This window comes from Ostrinia nubilalis, chromosome Z, assembly GCF_963855985.1.
Source record: "Ostrinia nubilalis chromosome Z, ilOstNubi1.1, whole genome shotgun sequence".
NCBI lineage: Eukaryota > Metazoa > Arthropoda > Insecta > Lepidoptera > Crambidae > Ostrinia > Ostrinia nubilalis.
Genome location: NC_087119.1, coordinates 10,466,559 through 10,488,752, shown reverse-complemented (window position 1 = coordinate 10,488,752; position 22,194 = coordinate 10,466,559). Strand labels below are relative to the sequence as shown.

Sequence of the window (22,194 nt, the reverse complement as noted above, 5' to 3'; positions counted from 1 at the left end):
TCAAATCGGTCCAGTAGTTCCTGAGATTAGCGCGTTCAACCAAACAAACAAACAAACAAACTCTTCAGCTTTATAATATTAGTATAGATAGCTTTCCGCCCGCGGCTTCGCCCGCGTGGAATTTTTCGGTTTTTTATAAAACCTATGACAGTCAGCAACAATGTGGCTTTCTATTGGTGAAATAATTTTTAAAATCGGTTCAGTAGATCCCGAGATTACCCCTTACAATTTAAGAAATATACAAACACACAAACTTTACCTCTTTATAATATTAGTATAGATAAAGAACGAATTTATTCATAAAATCGCTCGGACTACACATATTTTGCTGTCGCGAGTTTGTATCGCTCTAAAAAATAGTAGTTTGTAAGCGGCCTAAAAGCTTCGAGCTTATAGGTAGTGGATTAGTAGCTTTTTAGCTTAGGAGTATCTAAATTGAAATTAAACTTAGGTAGGTTAAAGTTTCACCAGCAAATCTAGATTTCGCGCGTAACAGTAGTTAGCGTAGTTCGATGCGGAGTATTCAAGTATAAAAAAAAACCGCACACGAATCAGTTTGCATGTGCATAAAATGTACCCATATAATACTGACTAAAGACTGTATCCATATACCTACCTATTTCCTGTCAATTTATCTGCTTATTGCATTTGTTTGATTACGATTACAATATGACACTGCAAAGACAGCAAAATCGCAAAACCGTTCAATACCGATAATGTTTTGAAATTACTCAATTCAAATTACGCTTGTGGAAAAATAGACACGTATGGCCTATTCCTGAGGCTGTATATTTTTTTATTCATGTCCAATTTGTGGTAAATTACCACATTGTTAAATAAAACAAACTAAATATACGCCCTTTAAAGAATGTTCTGCGTGATTTTAAGAATGTTGCTTCTGTACTACATACGGTTCACTAAGCCTGACGAGGTGGTGTTTTTTACACGGTCTTACGCAACAAAAGGTCCTAAATCTGGACTGGTAGGCACGATCTTCAAGCATCCCGTCTGCTAAGAACTTTAGTCCAGCTCGCCAACGATTCTCTTCTTTCCAACATTCGTTTGGTTTTATTTTACCTCTCTATAAAGATTATGCGCTTATTTTACTTTTAGAGAAGTTTGTTTGTTGTCTTTGACTCGACAATGTAACATTTGTGAATCGTGGTGACAGATCGAATTTCGTGTCGCTACGTCTTTTTGTACTAACACAGTGCCTAAGAGTAGGCGCACACCGTTGATTTTTCGTCGGCCGATAGTTTAGTCGGGCAGTTGATCAGTATGGGCATGTAAGTATGGGAGTGCGCACACTACGCCGATTCGATTTGGTCGATTCTTCATACAATTTGAAATCGGGCACAACTATCGGCCAACTAAAAATCAACGGTGTGCGCCTACTCTAAATAGACATGATACTGGTACATTCAGCGTCAAATATTTCGTGATGACACCCAAAGTCTACCTACCTAGCCAAAAAGTTCACAACACAACTTTGTTACTGTCTGTACAGCTCTCTTCATTAAGTAGTTAACTCATATTTTTTTCTGCTTTTCCTAAACGAAGAACTACGGAGAGTTCGCGTACAAAAATGATGATGTGATGAGCACTTACATTAAACATGTTATATAGGTACGTGTAATGTATTTTTGTTATTTAGTCGCCGTAGAACAAGATCTTAGTTTGATTTTTCTGTACTAATTCTCAATCGATCAATCTCTCAAGGGCATTGCTAAGACGAGTTATTTTAAGATATAAGTACCCTATCAATTTGGGCACGTAAACAAATTGAAATTAAAATCCCCTCAATGGTATTACCCTTCATAGTAATTGGGAAATAAAGCCAAACTTTTCAAATAGAAATGAATCACCATGGAAAGATACTGCGACATTTAAATTGTAATTTGATTGGAATAGAACCATCCCTACGCAATTGTGTAGGCTGTTTACTGCGACCACGATTAAAGAAACCTTAGATTACCTGTCTGAATTACTCAATGACTCAATATTAATATAAAATTCCATTGGATCTGCGCATTGCCAAAAAACAATTTAAATGGAATTGGAATTCGTGCACTTTTATGTGATCTTCTACAGTTTAATTTTCATTTGACATATAATTATTTTATAAATATCAGTTTAAGTAAACATGTTTGCATCCCGAAGTCTACTCCACAATAGAATAGAAATAATTTATTGACACAGAATAAAATTATAAAAGTAAAATATTAATTAACTTTGCCTTACATAAGTAATTCAATGATCGACATTGACATTGTATCGTATTATTGCAATCATCTACTACTTTACGGTTCAAGTGTAAAGTTTCCCAGTATACTCGTACATATCACCTTAAAATATGGAATCTTATAACGCACCTTAACCGTCAACCCGTTAAAAACTAACCGTTATTATCCGTTAAAAATCGATTTGATTATCGAAATCCCCACTGAGCTCGTGTTTTCGTTCACGTCACAATACTGTACGAGTTTTTTAAATAGTTAAGTTGCACTCGCGGTGCAATAGTTTGATTACGGTAACCAAGCAAATGTAAGTAGGTGGTACACAGTGCAAGCGAGGCATGAGCCACAGAGTCAGTATGCCAGTAGGTCGCGTTATATAACCCGACCGCTTACTTCGTTTTGCGTAAGAGCCGTTGTAGGCAATAGCACGGCAACAAGATGATTTATGTGTTCTACTAAGTCTTATGGTACATTTCGCACCAATGGTGACAATATTTTGATGTTAATGTATCACACACACGTCACGTTACCATGATGGTTTCGTCAACTCATATTTGATGACCTAGACATTGGGATGGTTAACCGAAATTTTAAAACACCAGTACTATTTTACACCATTTGACAAAAAATTATGCCAATACTTAAATTATCTAAAGCAATACTTTCACATTACATTTCTACTCACACGCGGACGACCGACGTGTCATTTTCCTGAGTTTCTCACGCACGATCCTACCGTGACTCTGCGGTTGATTCTGATCTGCCTTTATCAGCGAGGAATGTGAAATTAGCCGACTGAAATGTTGTTAATAATAGCAGTAATTAATAAGTAATGTTAAATACGATCTGGCCGAATTGGATCCAAGACTAAAAGAGCCTTATTGAGGTAGCCATAAGTTACATTGAAACTTGTTCTAAATACATAAAGCAAAGTATCCATTGATACATGCCTCATACTAGAATATTCAGGAGATAATTTTGGATTATTTTGCAGCAATTATCTTGTAATATTTAGTTTAAGATTTGAAACATAACGCACGTGTAATTGAGTTTCAGCTTCGCGGTCGCGGTAGTGTGTTTCGGCGTAACCTTAAATAAAAACTGGTTTAATCTGAGAGAGCCATCTTACCATTTTGTTCTCCACCGTGTGGCCTGCCGGGGAATCCAACCTGGGTGGCATATTATCAAAGCATTAGATCCCCATTCACATACGCATTAGCATAAGTCGTATGGGAATTCGTAAACGGTTGATTCCATTTCGTATGCCAATTGCAGTTCTAATGCTTCTAACAGAAGTACAAGAAACCATGAATTTCTCAAACGAAAATGCTTTATGCGCATATAAAGCCGGGTCCAGGAGGGTGTAACGTGTAATGGAATGTATCGTGTAATGTAATGGAAAAAGTATACGCAGCACATTACATGTAATACTCGTAGTGCCGTCTATACGTAGAATTCTTGTTACATTACCGTAAACATACATTACACATTACACCCGTCTGGACCCGGCTTAAAAGGTCAACTGACTGAACGCTTGAAGTATTATTTTTTGTCTACCTAGTTCCTAGACCTACTTTCATCCCTGAAACTTTTCCAAACTATTGTAACTCCGCTTAGCCACTAGATAAGTCATTAGGACAGGCGATAATTTAATTTCAGTACTTGTGACTACTGTGACTAGTCTCTAAAGTTACGTTTCGCTACGTTAATTGTACTCCGAATGTTTGATTTAACTAAAGGACTTCAATGTCTGTGTCTATTAGCCTAGGCGCAGGCCACCGACTTTTAATTGGCCGATAGTTGGGTCGTGCTGTTAATCAGTATGGACATGTATGAAAGTGCGCACATTACACCGATTCGGTATCGGCCGATTCTTCATACAAATTAGAATCGGGCCCAACTATCGGCCACTAACAGTTGATGGTCTGCGCCTAGGCTTACATGAATTTACACATTAGGCGACTATACATATCTAAATTCGTAAGAAGCCAAGATAATACGTGAATGAGGGTTTTCGCGTATGAAAGATCCGCTAGATGGCGGGACGTGGATGTGGGGTCTGACTGCTGCGTAATTGGTGGATTTTGACATATCTGTCAATGTCATGTCAAAAATAACCAATCATGCAGCATTTGGACCTCGCGTCTACGTATTGCCATCTGGCGGATTTTTCATACCCGAAAACCCTCATTCCTACTAATTCCTAAGCTTTATTCTTTATTGGTATCTGTCAATATCTGAGTTGGCATACATTATTTCATATAGCAGAACGTGTTAATGTGCTCAGAGTCAAGGAGGTCGTGCCAAACTGTTGCCAACTGACTCTATGATCTGAGGACTCGGCTGATTTGGTTTTATCGTAGAAGTAAACGTGTCAATGTACTCGACATTATTGTAATAGGTACACATGTACAACAATAAAGCAATTAATAGTTTCTAAACTACGAGTTATTTGTAAGTAATCTTACATTGATCACGTGGACGTTTTCTTTATTTGCGACACACGCACGACTTCTGAAACTAGTAGCTGAGTATAATTATTTTATATGTTATAATATGTATTGGTAGGTATATTTATTTCTTCTTAGTAGCCAAAATATGGATTTTGTTAAAAAAAAAACCCTCAGTGAATTTCGGCTTGGTAATTTATCGGTTTATTTTAAATCGGATTATTTTAAAATTTAAGTTAAATTATAAAATAATCATACAATTTGAAAACAAAAACCGCTAAAGGTTAAGCCGATAGCATAGCGCGCGCAATATTCTTTAGTAATCCCATATCCCAGTAAGATTTGTTTTCATTCTTGTTGTACTTTTGTTAGTAAAATAAGATCACTGCTAACTCCATAATCTACGAAAGTTTTAATATTTTCCATGACTTTTCTCTCTACTTATCTTCTGCAATTACTTATTAAGGAGCACTGAGCAGTATCATTTGGAATACACCCTTTATCTGCCCTTGGCAACCGTTTTGAAGAGCCACTGTACTCGGTAACAGAAACCAAGCAGCTGTCGAACCGGACATATATTATCTGAAAGTTAGTCATTGTAAATTATATGCACAGAGTCCATCCAAAGTAATGTCACACTCGATTAAACTCTAGTCGCAAATCTCACGAGAAAACACAACGTCGTGTTAGTTGTAACATTTATAACTCAGAAACGGCTGGACGGATTTTGATGAAATGAGGTATAGAGGTAGCTGATACGCTAAATTAACATATTATAAGCTTTTTTATCCGACTACCAAAATTAGGAGGCTACTAAAGGTACCTACTCCTTTAGCCTGCTTATTTGGGTTATCTTTGAGATGGTGCTCCATCCATATGATAACATTCAATGAAATTCATTAGCCATATTAAACTATAGTCTGTTAGACGGTACGAAGCTCGCCGGATAGCTAGTATAAAAATAAACTATTATAATAATAATCGCTCTGTAGTTCACTGATTTAGTCGCAAACTCAGTTGGAATCTGTTCCAAGCTAAACAAAGTCGTAAATATTTCAATTGAAATTGAAAAAATATTTGTCTTGAACAGGTAGACCGATTTGAACTGATGCCATGGCGGTCGCCCCCTCCGGCTGATCAAATCAGAGCGGCGAATGCACTAACACATGTAAGTTACATTTCCATCATTATTTTAGCTATCATCATCATGACCTTTTTATACATATTAGGCTTAGATTAATAAAGCCTAGATAGATAGTCGGTGCACGAAAAGTTTTATTTTTTTATGACGGGAACACCACTTAGACTAGACGCAGACCATCGATTTTTAGTTGACCGATAGTTGGGCACGATTCTAATTTGTATGAAGAATCGGCTGATAACAAATCTGTGTAGTGTGCGCACTTTCATACATCTCCATACTGATTAATAGCCCGACCTAACCTAACTATTGGCCAACTAAAAGTTGGTGGTCTGCGCCTAGGCTTAGGACGAGTTATTTTTGAGGAATTATTTTTAGTGAAAATTTTCATCATCATCATCATCTCAGCCATAGGACGTCCACTGCTGAACATAGGCCTCCCCTTAGTGAAAATTTTAAAGTAACAAAAAAAAATATGGACGTATCTATTGTATTTTGTATTAAAGGAATATACTTACTAATAAATATTGATGGAAAAATTGGCAATTTCATACTTCAACCCCTATTATATCACTGATCCCACTCACAAGATCACTCAACAAATAAATCCTGTTCAATCATAAAATATTCAGAGCCAATTTAATTTAGTGAAGACTTAATAATGCCTCGTGGAAAGGTTTTCTCATCGAGAATATTAAATTTTAAAGCGAATAATAACGAATTGCTAAAATTCTGTAAACAACTTGTTTTTATTTATAATCACGGACCGAATTTATTTATTGATTATTGACGATCGTAAACTAAAAAGAAGTAAATGTACCTCGCTTTGGTTTTTTAGTATAACATGAACAATTAAATTGCTTGATGGAAATGTATTAAATAGGGGTCAAACGAAGACGAATCGGAAACAATATTGCTCATGCAATGATCAAGTGTGATCGGATTGCATCTTATTGCACCACTTAACGTACTCATTATTGTTAAGAATGTAAGTAGGTACTTAGCCTAGACGCAGACCACCGACTTTTAGTTGGCCGATAGTTAGGCCTGATTCTAATTTGTATGAAGAATCGGCTTATACCAAATCGGTGCGCTATTTCATACATGTCCATATTGTCCACACTAATTAACAGCCCGACCCAACTATCGGCCAACTAAAAGTCTGTGGTGTGTGCTTAGGCATATAAGGTATTAAGAAGACGTCATGTAACACACATAAACGATTAAGATATTGGATATTCGCATAAGCTTCTCACAGTCGGTCAACGGAATTTAAACAGGTTCTGTCTGTATAATACCTGGATCGCTGCATTTCTTTTGGGGTGTCATGAGAATGACGTTTTGTTGCGTATGTGTCCGCTATTGTTGGTGCAATAAAGCGACTCGTCTACTCGACGCCAGCTACGTTTAGCAGCGCAATGACCGTAAAACACGACTGCACTTTGAGGTCAAAACTCAAAATAGTGTAACGAAACAAGACGACTTTGGTATTAAAAGATTAAAACGTAATAAAGGTGTCTTTTTTTTAAAGTATAATGCGATCGTCTTGCTAAAATCGAATTATTATTAAAAAAACACTTTTCTTTAAATACGATTCATCTTATTAACTTAATTTCGCGTAAATCGAATATATGTTTGTTACTCTTTCACGCAAAAACTACTGAACGGATTTTGATGGAACTTAACAGTAGGTGTTATTGTTTATACATCAGAATGACATATAGGCTTATTTACGACCTGTGACAAGCTCAATTTTACGCGGGCGAAGCCGTGGGTAAAGCCAGTATTTGACAATTAAGAAAAGAAAATACTTCTGTAGGTCCTGAGGAAAAAGTCAAGTTGATAACCTTCGTAAGTGAGATATTAAAAGCTCGACCTTTCTCAACCGTTCATAATTATATTACTGCTATTAAAAGAAACCAATGTAATAACCAAATAATAAATCGAAGACAAACGTATTTTATTCGAGTCTGTTATTCAGATTCGGTGTACATTTTTGAGGAAGGTATTCTTTTTTCTTTTGTTTCCAAGATTGCCAAAGATTATTGGCATAAACTATTAAAATCATTCAGAGATTGTCGCAGCCGCAGCAATATTAGATGTCAAACGTAAGTACTGCACAAACAAAATGAATACCACAACATTTCAGCGATAATACCTGTGACAGCTTAGCTTAGTGTTTTTTGTTCTAAAAATTACATCATAACTTAATTAGGTAGTAAGTAGAGACTTTCCTAATATGTAACACCTTACTAATAATACTAAGATTACCTTTAAGTGGTAATCAGTGGTATCAAGTAAGGCCAAGTTCGTTAATCGTTTCATATTCAGGACCAGTAGCACTAGTTTCTGATAGTTATCTGACATTTATCTAACAAAATTAAATAAATGTGATATTGCAAGTGTTTTTACACGCCTATTCAAAACTTAAGAAACCGAAAGTTGTTTATTTGAGGGATAACTTCCATGACGTTATCAGACACCTTATATTTAAGTAATGTTCTTCCATTGTACCTATAGGTTAAGTCACAATATGAAGTCAAATTAACCGCCATAGGGAATAGTAAGAGGCCCTTAGAATCATTACTTGAAAAGCGCAATTTCTACTCGAGCAAATAGGGTATTCAGCAAAGGGGTTCGGAACTTACAGAAGTATTTATTAGACTGCAATCCTGTCCACTGCAGCGACTATTTACCCGACTGCGCCAGAAGAAGGGTTATTTACTAAATTGTTTGACAAACTCCATCGTGGCGAAGCGAGCCGAGTGGCGCTTGACTTCCTCCTGTCCTTTTCGAACCATTATAATGACATTGCGCAGTGCATTCCGGTGTTTGAAGGTTTCTTGAAAAAGTTCCTTTATTGGCTCACAGAACTGGTCGTAGGTATATTGTCTGCTTTGCAGAGGTTTTTGTTTATTCTTGGGTAGCGTAGCGTAGCGTACCTTTGAGTAAATAGTAAAATGATTATTTCTTAGAATGTAATTGGTACTTTATTGATCAAATAAATATTACTACCTCGTGTAAGCGATATAATAGTGTAGAAGAGATTTAATTCCGAAAATCTGATTATTATGTTACAATATGCAGATTGCATTGTTTTTCTACTCTAGTACCTACTTGCACACGTAACTACCTACTCGAGATTTGGAAATGTAATCTACAAATGTTCAGCTTGAATGGAGGGTATAATTTATGTGTTAATTTTTAACGTTCCATGGTAATTGCAGACGTGTTGATTATGCAGCTATGATAACACTTAAGCCATGTATTCATTAGGCAACAGTTGTTGATAAACACTGTTTATAAACTGTTCATAAACAATGTTTCATAATGTTTCCTCATCTGCTCTGTAAACAGTTTATAAACAGTCCATAAACATAGGTGATGAAACATTGTTTATGATACATGTTGCCGTGCTCCCCGTTATGAGTGGAGAGCAAGTGTGGACAGCCAAGTTTCAGAAACCTGTGTTTATGGTAAACTTGTTTCACACTAGTCATAAACAGTTTATCAACAAATGTTGCCTAATGAATACATGGCTTAAGTTGCATAACACGCAGTAAGAAAGTCAATGTTATCCTAGTGCTATTTACGGAGTTGCATTCGAATCATGATGTACATTATGGAGGGTAGAATTATTCAAATCCGCAAATCTGATTATTATGTAAAGTGATTAGTATGTAGAATATAAGTCTGTCTGTTCGTAAGTGTCAGTTAAACTACGTTAAATTACGATGGAGCCACAGTAGCAACAGGTTAAAAAAAGCGCCAATGGCTATCTCGTTTTCTCTTGTTTACAAAATCATTTTTGACTACGTAAATATTAGATGAATAGAATATTAGATTTTTATACTTATTGGATTGTCAATAATAGCACAGAATAATAATAAGTACTACGTACAGAAGTTTTTCTTCGCGAAGGTATTCAAAAAAATGTATGCTCAATGTCATCAACAATATGGTGTAATTTAGCTTGTCTTAAGAGTCGAGCACCGTTTTGTTGACATACGTCAGTGATCGGTACTGTCTTGATGCCATAGGGCTGACTGCTACAAGAAGCTACTGTGTCGCCATCTAGCGCACCACACTTGCATTCACTGCTCTTCGCGGCAACGCGCAGCTACATGCGGCCGCCAGTTATATAGTGTAAGAGCTAGCACCTAAATATTTTATAACACACATAACTATGACAATTTATTTCACGTGGGCGAAGCCAAAAAGCTAGTAAGAAATAAAAATTCAATTCAGTAGGTATTTCAAACCAAATTTTATTACATAAACAAACATTATACTAATTTCATTATGGGCCCTTAGTATGTGAAAACTGCAATTGACGATATTTCGCACTGTTTTCAATATTATGTATTACAGAACGTATGTGTGATTGGATGATATTTTCGAAAACACGATTAGAAAAAATTTTTCTCGAAAAAAAACATTTACCTCTGGATTTTTATAAAAGTTTAAAATGACCGTGTTTTACAATAAATAAAATTCCTATAAAATCACAAAGGTATCATGTTTGCCTCTTTGATTTCCTGGCTGTTTTAGATTTCAAAAACCTAAATATATTAATTTATTAACTTTCTGATAAAAATGTGAATGGCTCTTACGATGTCCCCCCCTTAAATCAAAATGTCTTTATTTGGTCTATATGCCCATCATCACTACGTAATAATTATAAAAAAAAGTCGCTTTCCTGTCTGTCTGTCCCTATGTATGCTTAGATCTTTAAAACTATGCAACAGATTTTGATACGGTATTTAGGGTATTTATTTTTTGCATTCGGCTCTTGGTCTAACCCAAACGAAACACGAACAACTTTAAAAAAAAAAAAAAATGAACTAACAATGAACAAAGTTGATAAATTAGTAATAATATGTAAATAATGAATTTGTTTTACGAGCTGTCCCGGCGTACTTCGTACCGCAAATTAATATAAAGTTGTTTAAGTGATTTATAAAATCGCAATATTAATTTTTGAAAGTAGGGTCATTGTGCTGGTTTTCTATCTAACTTCGGTTTTCGTCCATTTCACTGAGCTGCCATAAACACATGCGTAAAATTTGAATACAAAGTATTGTATTCACAGAAGGCAGTAGCCATCCCGCGCTAGTTTTGTTGCAATCTATAATGCCTAAGCAACAGTTCTACCTAAATAAAAATGTAATTTAAAAAGTAGTGACTTCCAAAAAATTACGTAAATGCGCGGCCATACACCGGTCACCGGTACATTGCAGAAATCATCGCGCTAGAAAAAAAACGTGCTGTCAGGAAAAGTTTTTGGCACATGTCTAATTGATAGCATTATAAACACAATTTTAAGTGTTTATTAAACTTCTTCATACAAAATTAAATCTTAGATGACTAAGGGTCATTTCTTTAAAGCATAGCTCAGGTCATATAGCAGGCAAATCAACTCGGAAAGGGATCAACAACGTATCGCCTTTTGTGACATGGAGGTAATAGTGGAGAGGAAATATAGATCTATACAAAAATTCGACAAATTAATGACAAACAGCTGTTTATCTCTTTCTAACTTACCCCTGGTGATGTATAAAAAAAAGAAATAGATAATGTTTGGTCAGTACTCATTCTGGCAACATTTTCATGTGACGTCACTAACTACCTGACTTGTGCCGAGTAGGTACCTACATACAAGATTTAAGAAAACAACATATTTATAGGCAATCAGCTGACAACTACACGCACACACACACACACAAATACCTGTCAGCTGATTGCCTATATTGCGGCCATGTTGTTTTCTTAAATCGTGTATGTATTTATAATGCGTGTAAGTGTGTGCGTAATGTACCGAGTACGTTTATTTTAAAGTTACGCCAAGTCCATGAGACATTCTTTCATCTGTCATTGCCCTTCGCGCGCTGTCATCGGCGAGGCAAGGCGTTTACGTTACGGTGCGGATTGTGTGTGCGTTGCAGTATGGACTTTAGTTGACTGCCTTTATGAGCACTCGAACGACATAAAATAATATGATACATTTATGTAAGGGTATTTTAAGATCACAAAGTTGGCAACTCCGATAGTTGGACGAAAACCAGCGCAAAGACCCTATCCTGTTTGACACCTATAATAATTGACAATAGCTGGCTCGGCGAACTTCGGCAAACTAATGTGTGACGTGAAGTGCCAAATCGCGGAAAATGTCGGAAGAAATACATGAATTTGCATGAATTATCATGAATAATAATAACCACTTATTTACCTCTCAGTGTCTTCAGGCAACTTAAAAAAAGTACATTGTGTGTTTTTATTATTATTTAGGCAGTTAAATACTGCACAGTATTTTTTACACGGTATTTTTTTATTTTTTTCCATAATACAAGAGTACGCGTGCGTGTGTCAATGCTCGCTCGTATCTCGTATGTGATGACGCCTTGTCGAATCGCCTCCTGTAGGTGGGCTATCGTGCGTGTTTTGTTTTCGATGTGAACTCGCGGAGATGAACAGGCCTGATAATAGGTAGTGTACTCAAGTCACTAAAATCATCAAACTTTCAGCGTACCTACATACTTTAAGCAGGCACCCGGCAACAACAACACAATATATCGTTTGCCTACTCTAGCGCCATTTTGGACACATTGAACACTTTTTCAACTTTACCTCCATATCAGATGGATATTCTTGCCTCCATATATCGTAATAGTATCCACCGTCATGGCGAATGTGCGCATCGTGAATCGCGGAAATTATCTAATGCCCTGTGAATTTGGCATTGTTTGGTTTCATGTGATTCACGAATACACATTGTGATCTATTAGAGCTTGTGCACGTGGTGCTAAGTGAGTTCACTAACCGAACTTCTATCATCTTTGGGTAGGTAAGTGGAAATATAAAAGGGTGAACGGCCATTACTCCATGTGAATCATTTTCAATTTAATTACACCTACGATAAGTGCAGAAATTTTGTACACATGAGTAAATAACTTTTCACAGCTACAGATTTCATTACATTGAAGTTTATTGTAAACCAGTGGTTGCGGATTAGACTCCTACAAGGGTAAAATTTTTGTCTGATGATCCAATCGTTTATGTGTTATCATATCAATATCAAATACATATTTAACGCCGACTTGTCACCGAATAATATTTTTTTGTTTAAAAGTTTTTTTTTTGCTTTGTGCAATGTGCATAATGATTATGCATTTCATCCTGAGTCTTGAAGTTACTTGGCCCACGGGCCAAGTTGCTGGATTGCATTTTCAAATATTTTTTTCTTCCATAGTAGGTACTTAACTGGGCCCACTATAAGATTCTAGAGTAGATTTTAGTTGATTTGGTGTTTAATTAACCCTTAATTGGTCGCGTGGGGTGTCATGCACCCCAGAGCAGGTTTCCAGCCTCACAACTTTTTAAAATTTGAATTTAGCGCGCTGGCCTTCTAGGTAGCTTCGTAAACACGTAAAACGTACACGATTCAGTTGCGAGCGGCGCTCTGTTGTGGACGGTTGGGCTCGTAGAGCGTGTTTGGGGTGCACGACACCCCAGGTGACTGTTTGTGTGGTCTAAATTTCGAGGTAGTGGATGATGTTAATTTCATTATTTCTGTTTTAAAACATTGTAGTAGAGAAAAGAAATCCCGAAATTATTTATTTTTACAATAAAACGAAAGGGGGAGTTGATACAAACGACCATAATGTGCGCCAGTAATAATGTAGGAGGACGCACCAAAAGATGGCTGATGGTGATATTTTTTCATCTTTTCAATATCACAGGTATCAATATTCCTATGTGATATACAAATCTAAAATTGACTCTAATATATCCCGAAGGGTATTTTTAAAGGGACTAGCTGTTGATTTTGTCAAACCTCACCAAATATCAAGAGCCAGCATACCCACACTACCACGACCGCTGCAAAAACGACTAAAAACACAACATGGAATTCAGGACCAAGAATCATTTCTGAAGCAGGCCGATCGCAATCATACAACAGTCTAAAGGTGTCATGTATGTCCAAGAAGTAAGGACAGGAAGACTAAATGTTCGAAATGCCAAAAACATGTGTGCAATGACCATATGAATATAGTCTGTCAAAACTATGATGATTAAAACTAGGATTAGTAAAAAAATATTTTTCATATTAAAAAAAAAGGTTAATTTTGTTAAAAATACGTTCAAAAGTTGATTAATATGTAAGTTCAAATGTCCTAATTAATAAAAGTCTGATTTTGCATGTATTTCGTATTTTATTTAATATCCTAATTCTGGGGTGCCAAACACCCCACGCGACCGCTTATGCAACTTTTTAGGCGCGCCCAATTGAGGGTTAATTAATAAAACATTGAAATTTGTAAATATTTTTTCTTCCAGAAAAAATATTTAAAAATTCAATTTAGCGACTTGGCCCGTGGGCTAAGCTAAAAGTGGGCCAAGTCACTGGAAGACTTCATCTTATAGCCCTTTTGTAGCAAAGGCATTGTAAATTACACTAAATAGTAGATAACATCGCTCAATTTCATTGAATAAAAAATGTAAAATGTAATATTAAACAAAGGCAAACGGAGCCCAGTAGGACGCAGACAAGGCTTTTATCCTTTGAGCACTTCAAGGTGTCTCGCCGCCTATTAGAGGTCGTCAAACGTCTCCCATTTAGTCCCAATAAGCGAACAAACGTAGGCTCAGCGCGACCTTAGGCTGTCTGTAAGCGTAAAGTTTCCCGACCTAGATGGTAGATGTAGTCTAGTTTAATTGTTCGTCTGTATCGGTAACGGTGAGCCTGAGGCCTGAGCCGGCGGCCGGCGCAGTGCAGCATCGCTCGTAGCGAGGATCGGTCGCGCGCCGGCTGCTCTCGGACCGGTCGCCGCGATCACTAGGCCAAGTTCACATCGTGCCCCTTGCTGACTGACACCACAGTTCACTGTCTGCACAGTGCACACTGACCCTTCGTCTTCTAATGTAAGCATCATCCCGACAGTCTTTAAATTTCCAACCACGTTTCGCACACAAACAAATTTTTGTCGGTCTCGCTCTACATATAAACCGATGTTACTTGTTTTAAATGTTAAATACAATAACATAAAATACAACTACATGTAAGCATTCGTTCAATACAAATTCGCGTCGATTCGTACCTACCTGTCTGGCATGAAAGAGATAACTAGCCACTAGATGTGGCGTCTATATCGCTCCCGCTTCGATTCAGCGGATGCATCGATGCAAAATTCCCAGGGCTTAACGAGATCCCGGACAACTACCGCACCCTGCATTTAATTGACTCGCTTGTGTCGGCGGCATCGGTGCTCGAGCTTCGCTTTGATTAACTGCAGTGATTACTTAAATACCTCAGTGATTTGTGAATTAAACTATTGTTTCGAAATGTGATGCAAATTAACGGCTTATTGTTTCGTAAGTTCAGAACTTCGGATTTGGATTGATTTCATTTCAAAAGTGAAGGTAGTGCCGAAATGATATGTTATTTTTAATGGCGTTGGTGTAACCTTGACCTGATTAGGTAATGTATTATTGGAGTTTTTATTGTGATTATCCTCTTATTTTTGTTTTTGTTAAACGCCCGTAATCGGTTTATTTGGGGAAAAAGTCTATTTCAAATTAGGATCTAAACACTCAGTCATTATACATTACACATAGTCATTCTAATCTATGACTACTTTCATCTTTTTGTTATTTCTTTGTTTCGCTGTCGTAATTATTAGCTCGTATTATTTAAAATGTTTCATTGGTAATAATAATTAATGCTTTTTTATTGATTTTTCGAAAGCGGTACATAGCTACGTTCATATACATGCGTGCGTCGCGGGGACATGCAATTGTGAGGCTGGGGTAGCGCTATACGTCGGCCGGGTTGTTTGTCTGGCTGGCTGGAGGTAGGGCAAAGCCCTCTGCTCTTGTGTTGTGCTATCTTGTTATGCTTGTGTTATCCACGAGCCAAACCAACAGATAAGAAGTTTATTTGACAACGGTCAAAGTCACGCTATCGCGCTCGTGGGTGAGGTCACGTTTTCAACCGACTTCAAAAAAGGAGGAGGTTCTCAATTCGACCCGTATGTTTTTTTTTTTTTTTTTTTTCTATGTTTGTTACGCGATAACTCCGCCAATTATGAACCGATTTGAACAAATCTTTTTTCGGCGTATAGGTAATACCTCAAGGGTGGTCCCATTTAAATTTAATAATAGAAAAAACAACCCCCGAGGGTGGAAAATTGGGGATGAACTTTTTTATACGCAATATCTCCGCCGATTATAAATCAATTTGAACGATATTTTTTTTGTTGAATAGGTATTATCAAAAGGGTGGTTTCATGCGAATTTGAAGAAAATATTTCACCCCCAAGGATGGAAAATTGGGGATGAACTTTTTTATACGCAATATTTTTAATTTTTAGTTTTTTTTTGTGTTCACGCATTTGAAGTCGGTTTTATTTTTTAAAAAAGTTAATTATATATAATACTATTTAATATAATTAGCTACTTTTACATAATACATAGATATGATTCAAATCTCGACATTCTATCAATATTATAATGTTTTGAGTGTATGTTTGTAAATTATTAATCCGTCATGCACACATCAGATCACAATTTGGTAGACAAAGATCATAGTTTTATAACGGCATATATTTGACGGCCGTTTGGTGTAGGTTCGATCATCGCACGTAGTAAATATTTTTCCATACTGTTTAATACGTGCTATGTAGGTATTTCCAAAAAAAGTAATTAGGTATGTTTATATCCGTTATTGTCTGGTACCCATAGTACAAGCCTTGCTTTGCTTAGTTTGTATAATGTCCAAGAATATTTTTATAATTAATAATAAATGATAATAGGTTAGGTAGTAATATTTTTCAACATCTTGGCCTTTGTTTCCACGGGGCTCGCGTTAAGGCGTTTAGTGACAATTATTTAAAGAGCTGCGGGTCAATTTCTAGTTGAACATTATTTTTTTCTGATGAGTTTTCTCACAGCCATACTTAAAGATGGTTTGTCCTTTGTTCACAGGTATCGGCGACGCGGACCGCCGCACAGTCCGCTAGTCCGCCGTATCTGGCCACGTCTTGTGTCTTAACTAGTTACATCTTCACACTGTCTCCACCATTCCCCTGTCCCCTTCAGATGCGAATGGACTCCTTCAGTTCGCCGAGGCGGACATTTCAGAGAATGTATCGAAGAATACAACACCCGTACAGGCTACTTAGCCTAAGCGAGCGTATGCACATTTACCGACCTATCCTGCCTTCCCTGCAAGAGGAGGAGTCGACCGAACAAAGGCCCACTGTGGTACTCCAGGAGCAAAGGCAATCGCGAACATCAAAGCGCCGCACTCGCTCTATTTCGTCATACAATCCAGGCACTGAGCAGCCGGCAGATATTGGACAATCGACACAGATGCATTCTCCCAGTTTGCCCCGCTCTGCATCGAACCAATGGCTGAGGCAGAGCCAGTGGCCGCAGCCAGACGAGCCGGAAATAATAATCACATCGGACGTCCAACTGCAGACTGATGACGAACAGACCGGCTTCGTATCGAGCGGTCTATTATCAGCGACCCTGCCGCCTGGCCCACCTTATCAAGAACTGCCCATAGAATATGAACCGCCATCAGTCCAAACAGTGAATGAGGCGACGCCAATGTCCTCCGAAGACAACAATGTGTCTGCTGAACTCACTACGGATTACTTAGAGATTGAAGTTATTGAAAATGAGTCTTACGTGAGCTATAACGCCTACGAGGTTCCTGTTACTGAAGTTTATTATCAGCCCACACAAATGGAAACCAATGGAATGGAACTGGTAGCCCAACAATCGGATGTAGTAGAAAGTTCCACTTCAAATGGAGATGCAACGGGTAGCGTTGAAACTGCTCAAAATAGGTCATTGAAGGATTTGTCACCTGTGGTTTCGTTCGAGCTGTACACTCGCAAGACCATGCCAGTTCTGCCGGCGGCGACGCCCGCAGCCAAACAGGTCGCGAACAAGATGATCAAGCACGCTCGCAACAATAAAACTTTAGACGAGAAATTGTTGCATTGCCTCAACTGCGACCTTTTCCCTATTCTACCTGTTACGGGGTATTGCGGTCATACTCGCTGCACGAGGTACGTAATCATATTAACGGGTCACCTACGATATTAATAATAGCTATTTTAAGCAATATGTATTTCATATCTTGCTATGTATTGCAGATGCATTGAGGAGAACGGCGACTGTCCTTGCGGGGCTGAAGCTCCTACAGAACTTCATGTGAATACTGTTGTTCAGTATTTGCTTGGAAAAATGCTGCCAAATGAAAATTATGTTAGGTAAGGATCTGACCATGAACCCGTTTTTATATCTGTTAGATAATGAATTGGCAGCGTTTAACATTTTCTTTCTTTTTTTTGTGATAGGCGTAACGGCAGTCATGAGCGACCTGCAGATGTGTTGGAAGCCTCCTCAGCAGCAGTTAAAAAAAGTAAGTCCATAAATTTGTTAAGATGTCAAATTTCTTCTTGCGTTTTATGTCAAAGTGCGAACAGCTTTGTCATTTGTTGTCGTTCTTATTTTGGTTATTCAGGAAATAGCGATGTTTTGTTTACTCAATTTGATCAACACGTTGTTTCTGCCTTGATCAAATGGAATCCGAAATCATTATAATTCATGTAATTTATGCTTAAATATTATACTTTTTTGTTTTGCGTGTGTGTTTTCATGCTTTATTTTTAATATTTATACGTTTACCTGTTTTCTTGATATTATATTGCACTTCTCATTGTTTATCGATATTTTGCAACATTTCAAGGTGGCCTGTGTAATGACACCGTTCATTAATTACATCATAACGCTCTCGTAATCTTGTCATTGTTAGGTCATTTCAATTAATGCTGTAGCGATGTCGTTTCTTGTTGTTTTTTATGTTTTTATACGTTATCAATTGTGCATGTCTCCTCATAAACAGTATTTATATACCTATGAAAGTTTATTTATAATTTTGTACTTAAAAATAAAGACATGTTAATTCGATAGATACATGAGAGTCACGTACAATTTTCATTATCTATAGAATGATTGATGAATCTGATGTGATGTGTACAATTGAAAATATTTTTATTTGACAGTAACTATAAAAGCCATTATGCGTCATCTAGATAACATTTATTTATATTGCATTGCGAGTTTCATTTTTTGTCATTTATTTCTACCTTGCTTTTTTGTTGAATTGGAGATGGAAACTAAGTAGCCTTACGCAGAACTCACAAAAAGACGACAACTTAAAATAGGGGAGAAAATGTTGCATATTTTTCAAAGAAAAACTGGTATTTTAGAGAAATACTATTTCTTTGCAGGCTCCATCGCGCTTTTCCATTAACTTTTAAAGTTGTTTACTGTGCATTTCTTAGATTTTGATTCCAAGAACTAAAACCAAGGAACACTAAAAATAGTAAAGAAGTTTTCATAAATAATAACTATGTTTTAAATGGCTTCTTCGCTTTGTAGAATGTTTTTCATTCACTTCGAAAACCACAACTAAAAATAGAGGAGAAAATATTGCTTATTTTTTTTAAAGAAAAACTAGTTGTTTTTAAGAACAGTACTATTTCTTTGCTGGCTTCATCGAGTTTTTCTACTAACCTAAAGTTTTCCAGTGTCTTTCTTAGATTTCGATCCCAAGAAGAACTAAGCTAAGCAATACAATTAAAATAGTAAAGAAGTTTTTTAGTCGCCTCTGTTTTTAAATAACTAAGCTATTTTTTAGATGGCGTCTTCGCTTCGTAGAATGTTTTTCATTCACTTAGATATTTTCTGTGTAAAGCATTTTTTAGACTTCGATCCTTCGCAGGATTCTAACTGGACAGCATAATTAAAATGGCGAACATTCCTTGTTCTTAACAAAACCGTTTTTTATAAAAAGCAACAAGTTGTATGTTTGTGAAACGTTTTCATTCCACTTCGAAGGTTCTATAAAAGCATTTTTAGGTACATATTGCCCTTTATCTAAGAGGTCGTTTAATGTACACTACATTTGTTCTACCAGTCAAGATGACTCACGACAAAATATAATATTTTTTTTATTCGAAATCGTACGCAGCTCGTTAACCAATCCAAGTGATGCGTCGTAACGCGGAGTTTACGAAGTTTGAGGTTACGTTACCGTTAGATACAATATTTATTACGACTATCTTGTTCATTATTTGACTTATCCAGATCGGGCTGAGCGAATTAAATAATTATGCTATAAAATACATAATAGCGAGTCGCGTCGCAGCCTCGTGGGCGTAAGTGTAATCGCGCATCGACAAGGCTATTATGTAAATCGGCCATTTGTTTGTTACATTGCGGTTATATAAGCACATTGTCGGTGCAGCTGAGAGCGCTGGGTCGCAGGTTACGTTACCGGCGGGATATAGGTCGAAATACAACAAATACGAAACCTAATAAATTAAACCTAAGATTTAAAATATTATTGGATGTTATGTCAATCTATTTCGCTTACGAACGCGATTGCGTACGGTCATATAAACTAGTAATCATATAAGGTTCAGCGTGTGATCGCGAAAATGTCCTTTGATGCTCCTTTTCTATACATGTGTCGTTGAATGAGCACATCTGTCTTCGCAAATAGGGCAAGAATTGTATAACGAAAACCTGAATTACGACCATACGAGTACAGCAAATTCATGACCCTTCAAATACTTATTTGTATTGGAGTAGGTATTTGTATCTGCTAAATGCAGATCTGGACATATTTGCACAGCCGCCTCTGTGTATAGCGGCCAATCAACTATCAGGTTACTAACTTCTAGACTGACGGGATTCCATGCACAACCTCCCCTTTGTAATAGCTACGTTAATAACCCTAGGGTATGTCAGGCGTTGAACTTCCAGGCAGAGACAATTCCATCGATGATTATAGCGAGAATAGCTCTGTATGTCAGTGTGTTTGTTACGTATTCGCGTCTAGACCGATATAACAGTTATGATGCGGTTTTAACGTAAAATAAAAGGGTGTGGATTGGAATAATGGGATATCACTTAGTATGTAAGGTCTAACAAGAATATAAAGAAATATAACTTCTATCGTATCGTAGGCTTTAGTTACACTAAAATCAAAGCGGGCAAAGCCGTTGCTAGCTTTTAAAGCTAGTTATAATAACTCGACCTCTAAACACTAATTTCCATATAAACCGTGCTTCTGAGCTTACCGGCTCCCTCCCGCTGTGCTATGCCGGTCGTCCTGTACAAACAGAGTGTACGTAGACTTCAGCCAGACGAGCCGGCCGATACACGTAGTACTCTGTATAGTACAAGCCCATTGATTAGCCGGGGGATAACGGCGGGCTGCCCGGTGTAAATAAAAGGGGAAATCCCCGAACCTGATCGGATTACACATGCCCGACACCAAAAAACGAGTAGTTGTTTGTGTCGATAATTACGTTAACGTTTTAACGTTGTTTGCAACCCGATACCGTACACTTTTGTAGGCTTACAAATTGTTTATAAAATCAACAGTTAAAACTTTTTGCGAAAGTTTCCCAGACTCCCCAAGTAATTCTGAAACTGTTACTGAAGTTTTATAAGACTACTAGCTTTTCGCTCGCGGCTTCGCCCGGGGTTTACGCGGAAATTATTCGAATTCTCGCCGTAAAAACCATCCTTGGGCTTCAACGAACATTAAAAAAAAAAGAAAAAATAAAATTGGCTCAGGCGTTGTTGAGTTATGCGCTTACCAACACATTTTGCGATTAATTTTAATATTATAGATTATGAGTTATGCAGGTTACGACTTTTTATAACCTTCTACTTACAGACTCATCAAACAAGCTATTATACTTATCTGTAATGTTATTATGAAGAGGTGAACATCCAATAAATGTAATAGTTTTAGTACCTACTGCTCCGATTATAAAAATGTGAATCCATGCGTTGATAGAATAAAGTTACGTACTCGTACAAATACTGTTGCAAAAACTGTACAAATACAAACGCTGTTGCCAAATACAGTTCTATTTACTCCGGAACATTCGCTCTCTATATGCCTGTTCAAATTCGGACTATTTCATGCTACAATATGTCATTTAGATGATTATTCAGTTAAATGACGCATTTGCTTACATAAAAGTTTAGAAATAAACACGTAACATTTGTTTCTAAATGTCTACAATTTGGTACTTTTCTGCTAAATCACCTTTTATGTGTAAAATAGAGGTTTTAATTAAGCTGTGGTAACTGGTTATTGATTCCAAGTTCATGCATACGCGGCGGCGTTGTGTACTTGCGTCCCAGTCTAGTGTTCTTGAACTCTCCGGCTGAACTGAGGGGATGTTACCCGGGCGTCCTTTCGCTGCTCCGAGGGTGTAACGCCCTTATCTTAGCTACGAGTAAATAATACCTATCAATCAAATGA

The 22,194-nt window shown here is 37.1% G+C and overlaps 2 protein-coding genes across 2 annotated transcripts in view; both read left to right on the top strand.

Moving 5' to 3' along the window:
* LOC135086941 (uncharacterized) overlaps positions 1-22,194 on the top strand; it is a 422,922-nt gene that overhangs the window by 275,584 nt on the left and 125,144 nt on the right. The gene's annotated exons all lie outside the window — the stretch shown is intronic.
* Positions 1-22,194, top strand: part of LOC135087075 (uncharacterized) — a 63,544-nt gene that overhangs the window by 5,259 nt on the left and 36,091 nt on the right. Inside the window, exons 2-5 of the mRNA XM_063981919.1 lie at positions 5,778-5,855; positions 16,812-17,908; positions 17,996-18,112; positions 18,200-18,264. Of these exons, the coding sequence (XP_063837989.1) occupies positions 5,778-5,855; positions 16,812-17,908; positions 17,996-18,112; positions 18,200-18,264 (1,357 nt within the window). The remainder of the gene's footprint in view (positions 1-5,777; positions 5,856-16,811; positions 17,909-17,995; positions 18,113-18,199; positions 18,265-22,194) is intronic.